This window comes from Dendropsophus ebraccatus, chromosome 4 (genome assembly GCF_027789765.1).
Source record: "Dendropsophus ebraccatus isolate aDenEbr1 chromosome 4, aDenEbr1.pat, whole genome shotgun sequence".
In the NCBI taxonomy this organism is placed as follows: Eukaryota; Metazoa; Chordata; class Amphibia; order Anura; family Hylidae; genus Dendropsophus; species Dendropsophus ebraccatus.
The window spans coordinates 106,279,600-106,293,734 of record NC_091457.1 but is presented as its reverse complement, the minus strand read 5'-3'; the positions used below and the strand labels follow the sequence as shown (position 1 = coordinate 106,293,734).

The 14,135-nt window shown below is 42.5% G+C and overlaps 1 protein-coding gene across 2 annotated transcripts; it reads right to left on the bottom strand.

Moving 5' to 3' along the window:
- Positions 1-535: 535 nt before the first annotated feature.
- Positions 536-10,129, bottom strand: TRNT1 (tRNA nucleotidyl transferase 1). Of its 2 annotated transcripts, none has more exons than XM_069966633.1 (7): positions 9,914-10,129; positions 8,021-8,214; positions 7,612-7,750; positions 7,047-7,173; positions 5,569-5,762; positions 2,834-3,087; positions 536-1,687 (listed from the first exon to the last, which is right to left on the bottom strand). In XM_069966633.1, exons 1-7 carry the CDS (start codon positions 10,014-10,016, stop codon positions 1,394-1,396), a joined length of 1,305 nt encoding a protein of 434 aa, XP_069822734.1. In that variant the 5' UTR covers positions 10,017-10,129; the 3' UTR covers positions 536-1,393. The 2 variants fall into 2 exon arrangements, with proteins under 2 accessions (XP_069822734.1, XP_069822735.1); XM_069966634.1 differs by having other exon boundaries at positions 8,021-8,228; positions 9,914-10,002.
- Positions 10,130-14,135: the final 4,006 nt, after the last annotated feature.

Genomic DNA, 14,135 nt, shown 5'->3' with positions numbered 1-14,135 from the left:
CCTATGAAGGATGCCATACAGTAGTTTCCATAACTCATAGGCTCTTATATATAATTTTTTTTACTGAATTTCAGTGCATGGAATACTGTAATCTACTACACTATATTATACCTCCCCCCTATCCCCATGATATACTAACATATACCAGTTTGATAGTCCAATGGACTTTTGTCTTTCATTGGGTTGAGGTATTAGAGCCATATACATATACTTAGTGTGTACATTAGGGCAGGACAGCTGTACATAACAATCATGATATGAACAGGGCTTGCAATAGACCTCTTTAGGGGCAGCTAGTGTGTGTTGGTGGATGACTACAGGTTTCTTTATTTTTCAAGCCGTCCTTAGGTCATACTTAAAATTTGTGGATCCAGAAAACCCCATTAAATAGAATTAAATGGTGTTTTAGGGACTCTACACTGATGGCCGCCTACCTTAAACCATCAAAGTGAAATTTAGAAAACCACTGTAAAGAAATTCAAAATTACAATTTTCTTTCTGATTGAATGGAAAACACAAGCACTTGGCTGCAGTGTATCATAAAAAAATAACTTTACTAGTTACATGAAGAAGACACCTCTTATGAACAGGGATAGATGTGTTCTCTCTAGTTATTCTGTGATCTGCACATGTTGGATTTCAGGAACAAAGTCAAATGTCAGGACCCTGGTGCTTTAGATTTGTCACTTTAAAGGGCTTGTCCAATCCTCTAAATCACTGCATAAAGAAACATTCTGCTACATTATAATGGACTTTATCTTTCAACTCACTACTTTGTTTAAGATCTCTGCTGCAGTCAGTAAATTTAGCAGCTCACATTTCTCTGCTACCCTTTTTGCTACAATATATCAGTTCAGGAAAAATGCATCAGCCTGGAGTCCAGGTTGTTTACTTCACACTTTATATAATTGTGGCAAAATATGTTGTGTTCTTGCGGTGTGTTATTGTTATTCTCAAGAGTCATGTTGTAATGCTGCTTTCTGCTTTTTCACATGCCTTTGTGTGGCTTTAGTGCTGTAACATGCATTGTATACAACATTTAGTTTTTTGTAATGTCCTAATCTTATAAAACAATACAACAACATTATTTAAGAAACAACCCCAGCTATAGGAAGTTATACGACTGGACATGATCTTAAACTCTGGTTGTAAACATCATAAAAATGGTGAGAAATTAAAGATAAGTACATTAGAATGTTTAGTTTTAAAAGGATCTGTAAAAGGATTATGTAAAACTGTTGGCCCTTTTACAATTGTATTCAAGACAGCAACATGGAAAGGTAGCCACATAACTTATCTAATATTGAGACCACAATTGCAGCTTACAGGTATCTTGGTGGTTTCTGACCTGTGGTTCCATTACGTTTCATTGGGCAACCTAAATCATCCATCTCTATTTCCCAACTACATCCAGGGTTGGTATATTCGGTTTACTTTGCGTCTTGCCTCCTAGACTGTTCAGAAGTTCCTCCTTGTCAATCTGGTAGCTGCTTTCCTTCCAGCGCTCCCTTAGTTCCTGAAGGATTCTCCCAATCTCCTTCCCTGAGGAGATGCCCATACGTCGCAGGTCGTGACCACTGACAGGGAAGCGAGGCAGAGACCACTGTTCCATTTTTCTCAGGAGTCGTTCTTCACCCTGGTACTTGAGAAGTTCACATACCTTCTTATGGGCGTCTGTCTCTCGGGACTGAAACAAAACAGAACTGATAAGATAAAATCTAAAAGAAAATCTTTAAAAGCACAATTAAAACAGCAGATGTCATAACGTGTCACAATTCATTTTATGTCAAATTATGTGAAAAGCAAATTACTGGACACTTGTCAGCTTGGCTGTATTGACTGGAGAGAGGCAGAAGAGATTTGTTTTTCATTGTTCACCTGCTCCTTAAATTCAAAATTAAGCAATTAAATGGCGTCATTAAACTAGACACAGGGCTTTAGGTTGTGAAACATGGTCCATGGTTGTAGAGGGTTTCTCAGTCTGATTTTAGGCATACCTTGCTTACAGAAATGAGCTCCAAAAGCCCAGAAGTTGTTCCCCAAGGATGCAAAATTCTAGCTATGCACATCCCACAGCTTGCCTGCAACACCCATGAGCTCACTATTAGCCACCAGCTGCTTGATTGACATCTACTAGCCTTTACATTCAGCTTCACCTACTGAGAGGCGAGCTTCTCCCAGCAGCCTCTGACCGGTCTTCCCTTGGTAATCTGACAGTTTAAACAAGCCCTAGAAGCAGCCAGGAGAAGCCCAAAGGACCATGCACCTCTGATGACATCCTTGAAAATAAATCCTAGTGGATGTCAAACAACAGCTGAATAAGTCAGAAAGAATCGAGCACCGGGGTATTGTAGACAACATAACTGGGCTTTTGTGTCCAGGAAGAACAGCTCCTTAACGTTTGGAGCTAATTTCTATAATAATAAAGACTGGAGCACTGGAGAGCTCTATCATCAGAAAATAACAAAGATGAGGATACCTCCACACAATGAACATACATAACTACCACAAAGTGTCCTTAGAGTGGTTAAATACAAGTTCAACAATAAACCCTGCATCAAAATTACTGGTGACATTTAGTATAAGTGTCCTGACATCTACACTGTGCTCTTCTGACTTCTCCTTACACAACTGTTATGGAGTGTACAGTGCACATATTATACACCTGCTGACCTGTTAGCAAATGTGCAGCCAACATTTTGTCTATAATGTAGTATGGTGGTCGAGTATTATTTATGGTCTATAGTCATGTAAGGGCTAAGGTCCAATAGTCTTATAACTGGTATAGTCTACATTCTACATTTGAGATCTGTGGTCTAAAGTCAATGCTCACATCAATAACATAGTCCTGAAATGGCTTCAGTGGTTCCGGCTCTGTGCGATCCACTGTCAGCTCCCTACGCTCCTTAAGTAAGAACAAAGCCAGCCCCTTCTCCTCTTTTGATATTTTCAACCTCAGGTCCAGTTTTTGGATACCATCCGGGTGAGAGAACAATGCAGTCAGAAGGGTCATGGGTTTGGGAGACAAGTGCCCCGCCACGGTGCAGACACGAGAAAACTCCTCCAGATTTCCATTCTCTGGTAATCCTGGAATTAAGGCAAATTTGGATCAATTTCACGAAGACACATAAATAAAATCAAACCATGGACATGGGACCCCTGTGAACTATAACTGTAATATTCAGGAGCTGTGTGACCACCTCTATGGCAACCACATTGGTAGTCAACTAGCATCCCAGAACCAGGGGATCCAGTTTAAAAATCTCATAAAGTCATTTCATACTGCTAGAATATACCATAATGATGTTCAATCGGTCTATATTATAAATCACTACATTGATCTTGGAGACTAGAAGGAAAATAACATATACAAGCAATATAATAAGTTTACAGGAGACATATTAAGTAACACTGCACTGCCTGACGAGAACTGTGCCAAGTTCCAAAGAGAGGCTGCACGGAGCGCACAAACTGCGCCAAGTGCACAGACTGCCAGAGAGACCTCCACGCTGCAGCACTCCTGAGACCGCTGCAGGGTGGTGTCTAAGGATTGGTGCTACTAGCCCCAATCATTTTTATATTTGTCACAATCTCTCTAGAATAACAAGCAGACCATTACTCTTAAAATGTCACTGCTACAAACCAAGAACATTGCCATGGCGTAGCGGAGTGTAGGACAGCCATCTGCCTGTGTTGCTACATAGGAGATAAGAACTTACAGAACTGTATACACCACATTCACCTCCTGCTATAACATTTTATTCCATCGAGCAGAGTGATGTTAAAGTGTTTGCTGGTTTTACAAATATCCCCCTGGACTATTGAGCAGACTAATACACTGTCACTATTGCTGCATACAAATAGTGCTACAATACAGCAGTGTTTTGTGTTTCGCCCAATACACACCACATCAGTTCCAGAGTGTGTGTAACAAATGTATTTTATACCTATGATTTTTGTCTTCCAAAGTGTTTTTTTTTATAGTGTACAAGTACACTCTATCGCAAGGGCCTGGCGGCTGTGTTTTTCTTATATATCTGTATGTTTTGTCCTATTCAGACTACAAGGTTTTTAAGGAATAAATGTATTTTATGTTTTAAGTGGCAACAAATAGTGTGACTGCCTGAATATATACCTACTTGAATATACCTGCGCTGCCTTTTCTTACCAGATGCTATCTTACTGTATAACATAATAGGTTTTAGGGATTTTGAGGACTAATACTTTGTTTTTTGCTCTACATTTGTTTTTTGTCCTTGAAGGTAAGGCTTCTATCTTAGTTAACCTCAATCTCCAGTATACACTGTTGAGCTGCACCACCTCCTGTTCTATTAATGATATATTAAATATCCGTTTTCCAATCATGTAAAGCAGGTAGATATTCACAGTAAGCATTTGTCTTGATAACTAAATAAGGTAATCCACAGAGGTGGCCACTGTCTACACAAATTGCAGAAGGGTCTATTCTTGGTGCAGTGTCCTAACACTTCCAAATAAAAGAGCTTGTGTGGTCAACCCAACATGTAAATAACACAAAAAGGGAACACAGAAAGGGAAGAGGGAGAGAACACAAGGTTTGAGGGGTGGAGGGAGGATAAATGTGGCCAAAGAAAATGGGATGGGTGGCGGATTACTCAACCTTCCTTCCCCCACCTAACTCAGCATCTTCATCTCACACAACTACTTAATACTTTGTGACATTCTGCAAAGTTATTTAAGTGTTGCTATCAAATAAACTCACTTTTGACATGTATGTACAATAATGGAGTAGCCTCTTTTTTGTGAATCTATGGAACCTGTTCATTTTGACAATATCACCACCTTGGGTGTACTGGCAACATGGTGGCCTAACATCTTAAGAGTATATAGAGAATACTTGGTCCTAAAAGGTTTGATCATGTCACAGCTCCAGCAGATGTGTAGTGTAGCAGTCATTTGCTATCTCTTTGGCACGACCAGCAATTTTCAGATAAAGAGGTGTAAACAGCATCACAGAGTGGAGAAGAGATACCAAACAGTGGGAAACTTATAGGTGTTCTCTTCTGCAGCACAGGAAGAGGACGGATTATAAGTAAAAATCTGCCAATCCTGGGAAAATAAGAAGAAGCCCATTTATCATTACCAGGCCTGGGCACAGTATTTATCACAGAAACTTTCTGTTATAAACTTTCTCTGTGGGCTCCACTCCTGATTTTGGCAGCAAATACTGAGAGAAACCCTGATTAAAATACTATGTGTGAAGGTAGCTTCAAGGGAAAAGATTCTGTATAACTTGAATTTTATTTATTGAAATCTGTGCTTATTTTGGGTTGAGGAGTCCAGTGTCCCAATCAGTGACTGGCAGCTATCTCACCTGACACCTAGAACAAGCACAAATTTTAAGAAATAAAACTATACTTATATACTTTTTTAATAAATCACTGAGCCCCAACTAATTTATCAGGACAGAGATCCCCCGTAATGGATCGATCTGGAACCTAATACCTTAACATTGGGTCAAACATCCAGGGATCCTGAATGTTTGTGGTAGAGAAGAGATGGGAAAACCCATTTAAGTACAACACCCACCAATATAAGGAGCGACTCCCAGCTCGTAGATCAAGTGGATGAGGTGATTGACATGGTTTCCCTCCAAGATCTTCTTAAGTTCCACCCAAATTCTTTCTCCTGAGATGCCACCCAGGCCAGGTGCATGTTCTCTTATTGCTTTTAGAGTGGTTTCATTGTGGTTTCCAGATTTCTCTGCTATTCTTCCATAAAACCTGAAAATCATCAATAAATAAGGCTGAATTCACATGTTCTGTGTTCTGTCCGTGAAACACAAACAACAGACATTGAATGCCCGACCTGGACTTTTTTCTCGAGCATTTAACGTCTGAGTCATCCATGTTTCACGGACAGGACACGGAACATGTAAATGCAGCCTAAGGGTATGTTCATACTTTGTAAAACAGGCGGAAATACTGAGCGGAACCCCCGCTGCGGACTCCCCTCGGAATCCTGCTTGCCTCAGTGTCTCAATGTTATGTTTTACATCAATGTAAAAGTAAAACAATTGACAATGTAAAGTCAATTCTTTGAGCAGAGAGTGGAGGTGCACAACACATTACATTGAGACACTGAGGCAGGCAGGATTCCGAGGGGAGTCCGCGGCGGGGGTTACGCTCGCAATTTCCGCCTGTTTTAAGTGTGAACAGGCCCCTAAGAGTGAAAAAGTAGAAGTTGTGAAAGGACACCAGAAATGACCGCTGCTTAAAAAAAAAACTTTGCTACATAGATAATAACTACTTAGCCTTATCTTCTACTAATCTGATGTATTTTCACAGTGATTATCTCCACCAGGGTCTGTCATGATTCTGCCTTAGGGTGGGTTTACACTACGGAATTCTCGCGGACAATGTCCGCGGAATTCTGTCAGCTGTCCGCCCGCACGGGCACACGCTTTTCCGCCGGCTCCATAGACACCATTCTATGGGCCGGCGTATTCCGCGATCCGCTAAAAGAAGTGACATGACACTTCTTTCAGCGTATAGCGGAATACGCCGGCCCATAGAATGGTGTCTATGGGGCCGGCGGAAAGGCGCCCAGATGTGCGGGCGGACAGCTGACGGAATTCCGTAGACATTGTCCGCGAGAATTCCGTAGTGTGAACCCGCCCTTAGACTGCTTTATAGTACTTGGTGTCAACACTATGGGGGAGATTTATCAAACATGGTGTAAAGTGAAACTGGCTCAGTTGCCCCTAGCAACCAATCAGATTCCACTTTTTTTCCCCCAAAGAGTCTGTGAGGAATGAAAGGTGGAATCTGATTGGTTGCTAGGGGCAACTGAGCCAGTTTCACTTTACGCCATGTTTGATAAATCTCCCCCTATATCTCCGACAATGCAGCACTGCATAACCTACCATAATGCAACAGTGTGAAGAAGAGGTTCGTAGGGGCCTAAAGTTTGGAAGCTGACAGAAATCTAGTAAAATAGTAACTATAGCTTTAGATGTGACTAAAGTGCAATACAAGATCAGATCAAATAGAGATAAGTCCATTCACCTAAGATATCGCAGAATTCGCAGATAATCCTCCTGAATCCGCTTAGCTGGATCACCCACAAATCGGACGCAACGGTTCTTCAAATCATCATAACCCTTGAAATAATCATAGAGCGTGCCATCAAATCCTGTAAAACACAAAAATGAGGAGGAAACACACAAAAACCCGAGGAGAACTGACTGTCTACATTGGCACCCAGCATGACTGAGTGACAAGCAACATGGCCGCCATTGAGTTTCTGTATACAGATATCCATAGGTAAGAAATTTAACGATTAGAGATAAGCAAATTTACAGTTTTAACAAAGCGAACACTATGTTATGCTCAGCCATCAGCTTGTCAGACTGCTGCACTTTAACTATGCTCCACTCCAGGTGCCGGGAAAAGCTGGATGCAATACTGGGGGAAGTTTCCCAGGACTGCACTCAGCTTTTCCAAGCACCCGGAGCAGAGTTCAAGTGCAGCAGCCAGACAAGCTGAAGGCTGTGCGTAACAGAGTGCTTCACTAATACTATACATTCGCTCATCTCTAGTAATGATCACCCCACCTCCTAACACCAGTTACCCAGAAACATGGAGTTGATTGTGAGATCTCGCCTCTCTGCATCCTGCTCCCAGTCAGTTGTAAACTCGACCTCAGCATGGCGTCCGTCTGTCCGCAGGTCTATCCGCAGTGTAGTGATCTCAAAGTTCTGATCATCAATCTGAGAAAACAGAAAGACACAGGAATGCTGTTGGGAGAAAGTGGATGCAAAATATCCCTCCTTAGTCCCAAAGTAACAGCTAGAGAAATATCATTGGATACACCCCCAACCCGAGGTTCACAAGCTGCCCCACACTGACTGGGAAACACATGGCGCAAAAGGCAGAAGCATATAGGGTGCAAAACTACCCCCTGCATCTATTACACTGAGCGCACTGGCACCACCAGCAGGAGTGTGACATGATGCCCAGAAGTGATGGGTGTGCCTTACCCTCGCCGTCACCGTCCCATGTTTCTCTCCTTTATTGTTAATCAGTCGAATTCCCTTTTTGAGGAAGAGATCCTTCATCTGATCGGGGGTGGCCGTGGTGGCAAAGTCTATGTCATGGGGCTGCTTTCCTGCAAGAAGATCCCGGACCGCTCCTCCTGCGATTCGCAACTCATACTTCTCCTCTGCAAATAAATCTGCAGAAACATGACTGAGAATGACATTACCTCTGTATAGTCACCTCCTGTCAGTACCTCTCTCTGTATAGTCACCTCCTGTCAGTATATCTCTCCTCTCTCTGTATAGTCACCTCCTGTCAGTATCTCTCTCTGTATAGTCACCTCCTGTCAGTACCTCTCTCTGTATAGTCACCTCCTGTCAGTACCTCTCTCTGTATAGTCACCTCCTGTCAGTACCTCTCTCTGTATAGTCACCTCCTGTCAGCACCTCTCTCTGTATAGTCACCTCCTGTCAGTATCTCTCTGTATAGTCACCTCCTGCCAGCACCTCTCTCTGTATAGTCACCTCCTGTCAGTACCTCTCTGTATAGTCACCTCCTGTCAGCACCTCTCTCTGTATAGTCACCTCCTGTCAGTATCTCTGTATAGTTACCTCCTGCCAGCACCTCTCTCTGTATAGTCACCTCCTGTCAGTATCTCTCTCTGTATAGTCACCTCCTGTCAGTACCTCTCTCTGTATAGTCACCTCCTGTCAGTATCTCTCTCTGTATAGTCACCTCCTGTCAGTATCTCTCTCTGTATAGTCACCTCCTGTCAGTATCTCTCTCTGTATAGTCACCTCCTGTCAGTATCTCTCTCTGTATAGTTACCTCCTGCCAGCACCTCTCTCTGTATAGTCACCTCCTGTCAGCACCTCTCTCTGTATAGTCACCTCCTGTCAGTATCTCTCTCTGTATAGTCACCTCCTGTCAGTACCTCTCTGTATAGTCACCTCCTGTCAGTATCTCTGTATAGTCACCTCCTGTCAGTATATCTCTCCTCTCTCTGTATAGTCACCTCCTGTCAGTACCTCTCTCTGTATAGTCACCTCCTGTCAGTATCTCTCTCTGTATAGTCACCTCCTGTCAGTACCTCTCTGTATAGTCACCTCCTGTCAGTATCTCTGTATAGTCACCTCCTGTCAGTATATCTCTCCTCTCTCTGTATAGTCACCTCCTGTCAGTACCTCTCTCTGTATAGTCACCTCCTGTCAGTATCTCTCTCTGTATAGTCACCTCCTGTCAGTACCTCTCTCTGTATAGTCACCTCCTGTCAGTATCTCTGTATAGTCACCTCCTGTCAGTACCTCTCTCTGTATAGTCACCTCCTGTCAGTACCTCTCTCTGTATAGTCACCTCCTGTCAGTACCTCTCTCTGTATAGTCACCTCCTGTCAGTACCTCTCTCTGTATAGTCACCTCCTGTCAGTATCTCTGTATAGTCACCTCCTGTCAGTACCTCTCTCTGTATAGTCACCTCCTGTCAGTATCTCTGTATAGTCACCTCCTGTCAGTACCTCTCTCTGTATAGTCACCTCCTGTCAGTATCTCTGTATAGTCACCTCCTGTCAGTATCTCTCTCTGTACAGTCACCTCCTGTCAGTACCTCTCTCTGTACAGTCACCTCCTGTCAGTATCTCTGTATAGTTACCTCCTGTCAGTACCTCTCTCTGTATAGTCACCTCCTGTCAGTACCTCTCTCTGTATAGTCACCTCCTGTCAGTACCTCTCTCTGTATAGTCACCTCCTGTCAGTATCTCTCTCTGTATAGTCACCTCCTGTCAGTATCTCTCTCTGTATAGTCACCTCCTGCCAGCACCTCTCTCTGTATAGTCACCACCTGTCAGTATCTCTCTGTATAGTCACCTCCTGTATAGTCAGCTCTCTATGCAGCCTCACCTGTCAGGGTTTTGAGCCCTTCAGTGAAGATAGCCTTGAACTGGGGGCTCTGTACTTTCATGGTGGACATGCGGCAGCTCTGTATGAAGAGTCGGCCGAGCATTTGTCTTCAGAAAACGATCATCTGTCTCCTACAGAGTAGATGTTAGATGCTAGTAGGCTAAAGGACCTTTGATGATGTCATACCCATGTGATCAGTCACATGTCTAGGAGAAGTCAGACTCTGTCTCGGCTGTGCGGCAGTAGGAGCTTAAGGACCTTTGATGATGTCATGATCATGTGATCAGTGTCACGTTATAAAGCAGTCAAACCCCGGGCTGTGCAGTGCAGGAGTTTCATGTAGATCTGTATGGATTGGGCCGGGCTCACACTGAGATTTCATTGCATTTATTTTCATTTTGGGCAGTTCTTCTGTTAATTACCATGGTTATACCACTGACACAAGCGAAGGGAATTAGAGGATAGACTGCAAGTTACATGACGCCCTCTTTATGCTATATCCATAGCCGCCTTATGTGGTGGGTTTATTGTAAGTGTCTATTTCATTCATCTGAATGGGGATTGTGCTTGGTGCATCTCTTTTCAGAGGAACAGAACTGATTTTCATTCACAGAATTTTTGGAAACGTCTGATTTCTGTTAGTTGATCCTGGAATAGATTACCTATAGGCAAAGTTATGACTTATTGTGTGCAAATCCGCTGCAGAATAAGGCTATGTTCCCACACAGTATTTTTGGTCAGTATTCTGGTCAGTATTTTGCTATCAAAACCTGGAGTGGATTAAAGACACAGCCACGCCTCCTCCTTCCGCCCTCCGCCTTCTCTCGTACTGCTCGAGCGCTCCCTCCTTCCTCCATCATGGCCCTGGCAGTGCTGTTGGGTAGAAATTTTAACATTTTTATGGTCTTTTTATAGAGGTCTTCAGCTACAAAATCTGCAGAAAAAAACGGTCTTTTTAGGGGTGGTCGGATTAGGGGTGGTCTTCTCAAAGAGAGGCATTGTCCATAGAAAATAATGTTTAAAAAATCGGTCACAAAAAAAAATCGCTCTGAAAAGGAGTGGTCTGCTCCGAAAGTTTCACTATATATGAAAGACATTATATGTCTCCTTGTCCTAACAGCTATCTAACAGTGTCAATCTGAATTGTAGCTGACAGATTAACAATTCACAATGCAAGAAAGTCACAGTGTAGTCAAGGGAATTCTAAAGCTGTGTCTAGTTTAGCCACCATCTCAATACAGTGTAACATTTCAGTAGATAAAGCTTCCTTGATCAAGCATTGGGGGCATGCTGTACACCGCTCCATCCATTTGGCATTGGTAATGTAAGGCATGCATGCAGCTGCTTGGCCATGGCCATAATGTTTCCTGCACACAGATTTTGTGAGGAAGTCTTACAGAATGGCAAATTTTGAAAAAGCCATTACAACTGGCGAAACATGTTAAGAAAAGGCAGGGACAGGTTTTAATGTCGCTCATTTCCAGTTAAAGTATAGTCTGCAGCTATCTCTTCAATATATAAGGAGTAGGAAAAGGGCAACAAACTGAGCATTAGACAAGTTACTCTGTCAGGAGCGGTGGCTAATCACAGAGTGTCAGCGCTACCTCCCCGCCATACAGAGGAGGCAGCCAGTGCACCACTTGTAGTACACATTCATTGTGAACAACTGATTGGAAGAATATATCTGTAAAGAGAATAGAGGCTGTAAGAATAACAAGCCAAACCGTCTCTCTACAGATAGCCAAACAGTTGGGACAATAAGGCGATGAGTAAATTTAAGTTCTAGGTGATGCCAATAGTAATTTTATAAGGGAGTTACCTATAGGAATCCCCCACTGGGCCCAGGGGAGCTATTCCTGTTCTCCATCTATACACATCATTGTAATAAACAGGCACACCCAATATGAACAGAAAAATATAGTGACTTAAAGGGGAACTCCAGGTAGAGGTTAAAAAAAATGAAACTTCTGCAGAAGCATATAGCATTACTTACCTATCCCAGTTTTAAAACTACCAAGAATCCATTTGTTTGTGTTTTTTTGTTCTGTATTGTATTTCTGTCCTACCTGGTTGAGCAGTTCCCAGAATGCAATGCTTTCCCTCAGCTGATCATCACAGTCCCCCACCCATCACAATCAGTAAAATTAGTGCTGCATCTGCTTCTGGCAATTCAGAGATGGTGAATCACTCAGGGGATTGGGGGACCCAGCCAAGCCTCCTGTGACATCACACCCTGCTCCCTGTCTGCATCATCAGCAAACACACACAATGTGAGAGAGAGTCATGGAATATTTGTGTCCTAAGGGGGAGAGCAGTGGAAGCAGGAGACAATGTGAATTGGCACAGGGGGCATTTGTTTTCACTTCCTGGATTTCTATTAGCGACCAGTGTGGCAGAACTGTACAGATACGGTAATACATTGTATAGACACATCTATATAACTGTTAATGTACTTTTAATAGAAAACAAGTTTTTCTTATCCGGAGTTCTCCTTTAATACTGCAAGATACATTGTGATTTAGGCCAGTTTCATGCATAACAGAATCGCAGCGGATTTCACACTGTGAGTTCGCAACAAAATCTGCTGCGTTTCCTGATGTGAGTTCAAGGGAGTTCGCCACTTGAAATCTGCTGCAATTCTATAATGTGTGAATCTGATACATAATAGGCAACACCATGCATGCTCCCTGAACATCCTGTGTGTCAATAAAGGAGTACTGGATATGAACGATTGATTTTAAAGTCACGAGCACAAAATTACCTATTTATAATGCCTTTTTATGACTACCATTTTTAAAAACTTCTGACACATCATAGCGACATGTCATAAGTGTATATTGGTTGGGGTCCAGCTGTTGAGAACCCCGCCGATTGCTAGAATGAAGGGGCAGGCGCACCTTCTGCCCATTTATCTCTGCTACAGGGAGGTGAATTCCTTAGACTGATAATATGAGCAGTCTACAGAGTTCACCTCCCTGTAGCGGCGATGAAGGGGCGGAGCACACACTCCTGCGCGCGGGTAGATGGGAACTTTTGATCGCTTTTTTGATACATAATGTGACAAAAAACTCTGTAACCCTAGTGTGTTTTTCCTCTTTTCGTTTATGCTGTTCACCATTCTGGAATAAATTTCATATATTGTAATAGATGAGACAATCGTGCACACTTAATAAATATATACACTAAGGGTAAATTCACACGGGTGTCTCGCATAAGAAATCCGCAGCTAAACCGCAGCTAATCCGCAATACACATATTAATAATAATAAGAATAATATGTGTATTGCGGATTAGCTGCGGATTTCTTGTGCGAGACGCCCGTGTGAATCTACCCTAAGGGGGAGATTGTCTTAGTTGCCCCTAGTAGCCAATCAGATTCCACCTTTCATTTTTCAAAGAATCTGTTACGAATGAAAGGTGGAATCTGATTGGTTGCTAGGGGCAGCTAAGACAATTCTACTTTACACCAGTTTGTCAAATCTCCCCCTAAATGTTTATTTATTTATTTTTACTTTTTATTTTTTTACAGTTTTTAAGTCTCCCTAGGGGACTATTAGAAGTAATCAATAGACTGCATGCACCGTTCAATGCTGTGCCATTCCATAGCATTAAATAATTCACAGATAGCCTATCATATACAGATAGGTAATCATATACTACAAATGTGCTCTCTTTAAAGGGGTATTTTGAGTTCAAGGTAAACTAATAGCAGATTAGAAGTATCTTCGTTTCCACAGGGCTAGGAACACTAAGGGTTCTATTACGTGGGACGATGATGGCCCGATTAATACTGGGCCTATTACGCGGCCTAATAATTGTTTAGTAAGGGCTTCACGGACATTGTTAACTATGTCCGTGCAGCCCTTGCCCAAACAGTTTACATGACCCGTCCATGCAGGTGTTCTCCTGCGTTCTGCATCCCTTTTGTTACTGGCCCTCCGTGCTGGTTTTGTTTATATGGCTGTAGTGATGACTTGCCTGTATACCTAAAGTGCAGAATTGGATGCACCATTGGCCAGCTTCTAGATCCTGATGTGTTTGCTGTCTGCAGCACTGACATGATTAGATTATCATCAATTGACATTAACTTCCCTGTAGTAGGCTGCAGCAATACTGTGAACAAAATATTTTGCAGGTCCTACGTATAGCATGATACTATACACAATTCTTGAGATTTAGACAGCAAGCATTTTACTTCAACAATCATCCACCAGAGGGAGCT

What these genes read in the sequence shown, in the direction of transcription:
- TRNT1 (XM_069966633.1), bottom strand. Translation starts at nt 10,016, where the DNA reads ATGCTCGGCCGACTCTTCATACAGAGCTGCCGCATGTCCACCATGAAA. An exon ending in AATCAACTCCATGTTTCTGG is followed by an intron (nt 7,174 to 7,611) that starts GTAACTGGTGTT and finishes TGTGTTTTACAG; the next exon opens with GATTTGATGGCACGCTCTAT. An exon ending in TTCAGGACTATGTTATTGAT is followed by an intron (nt 1,688 to 2,833) that starts GTGAGCATTGAC and finishes GTTTTGTTTCAG; the next exon opens with TCCCGAGAGACAGACGCCCA.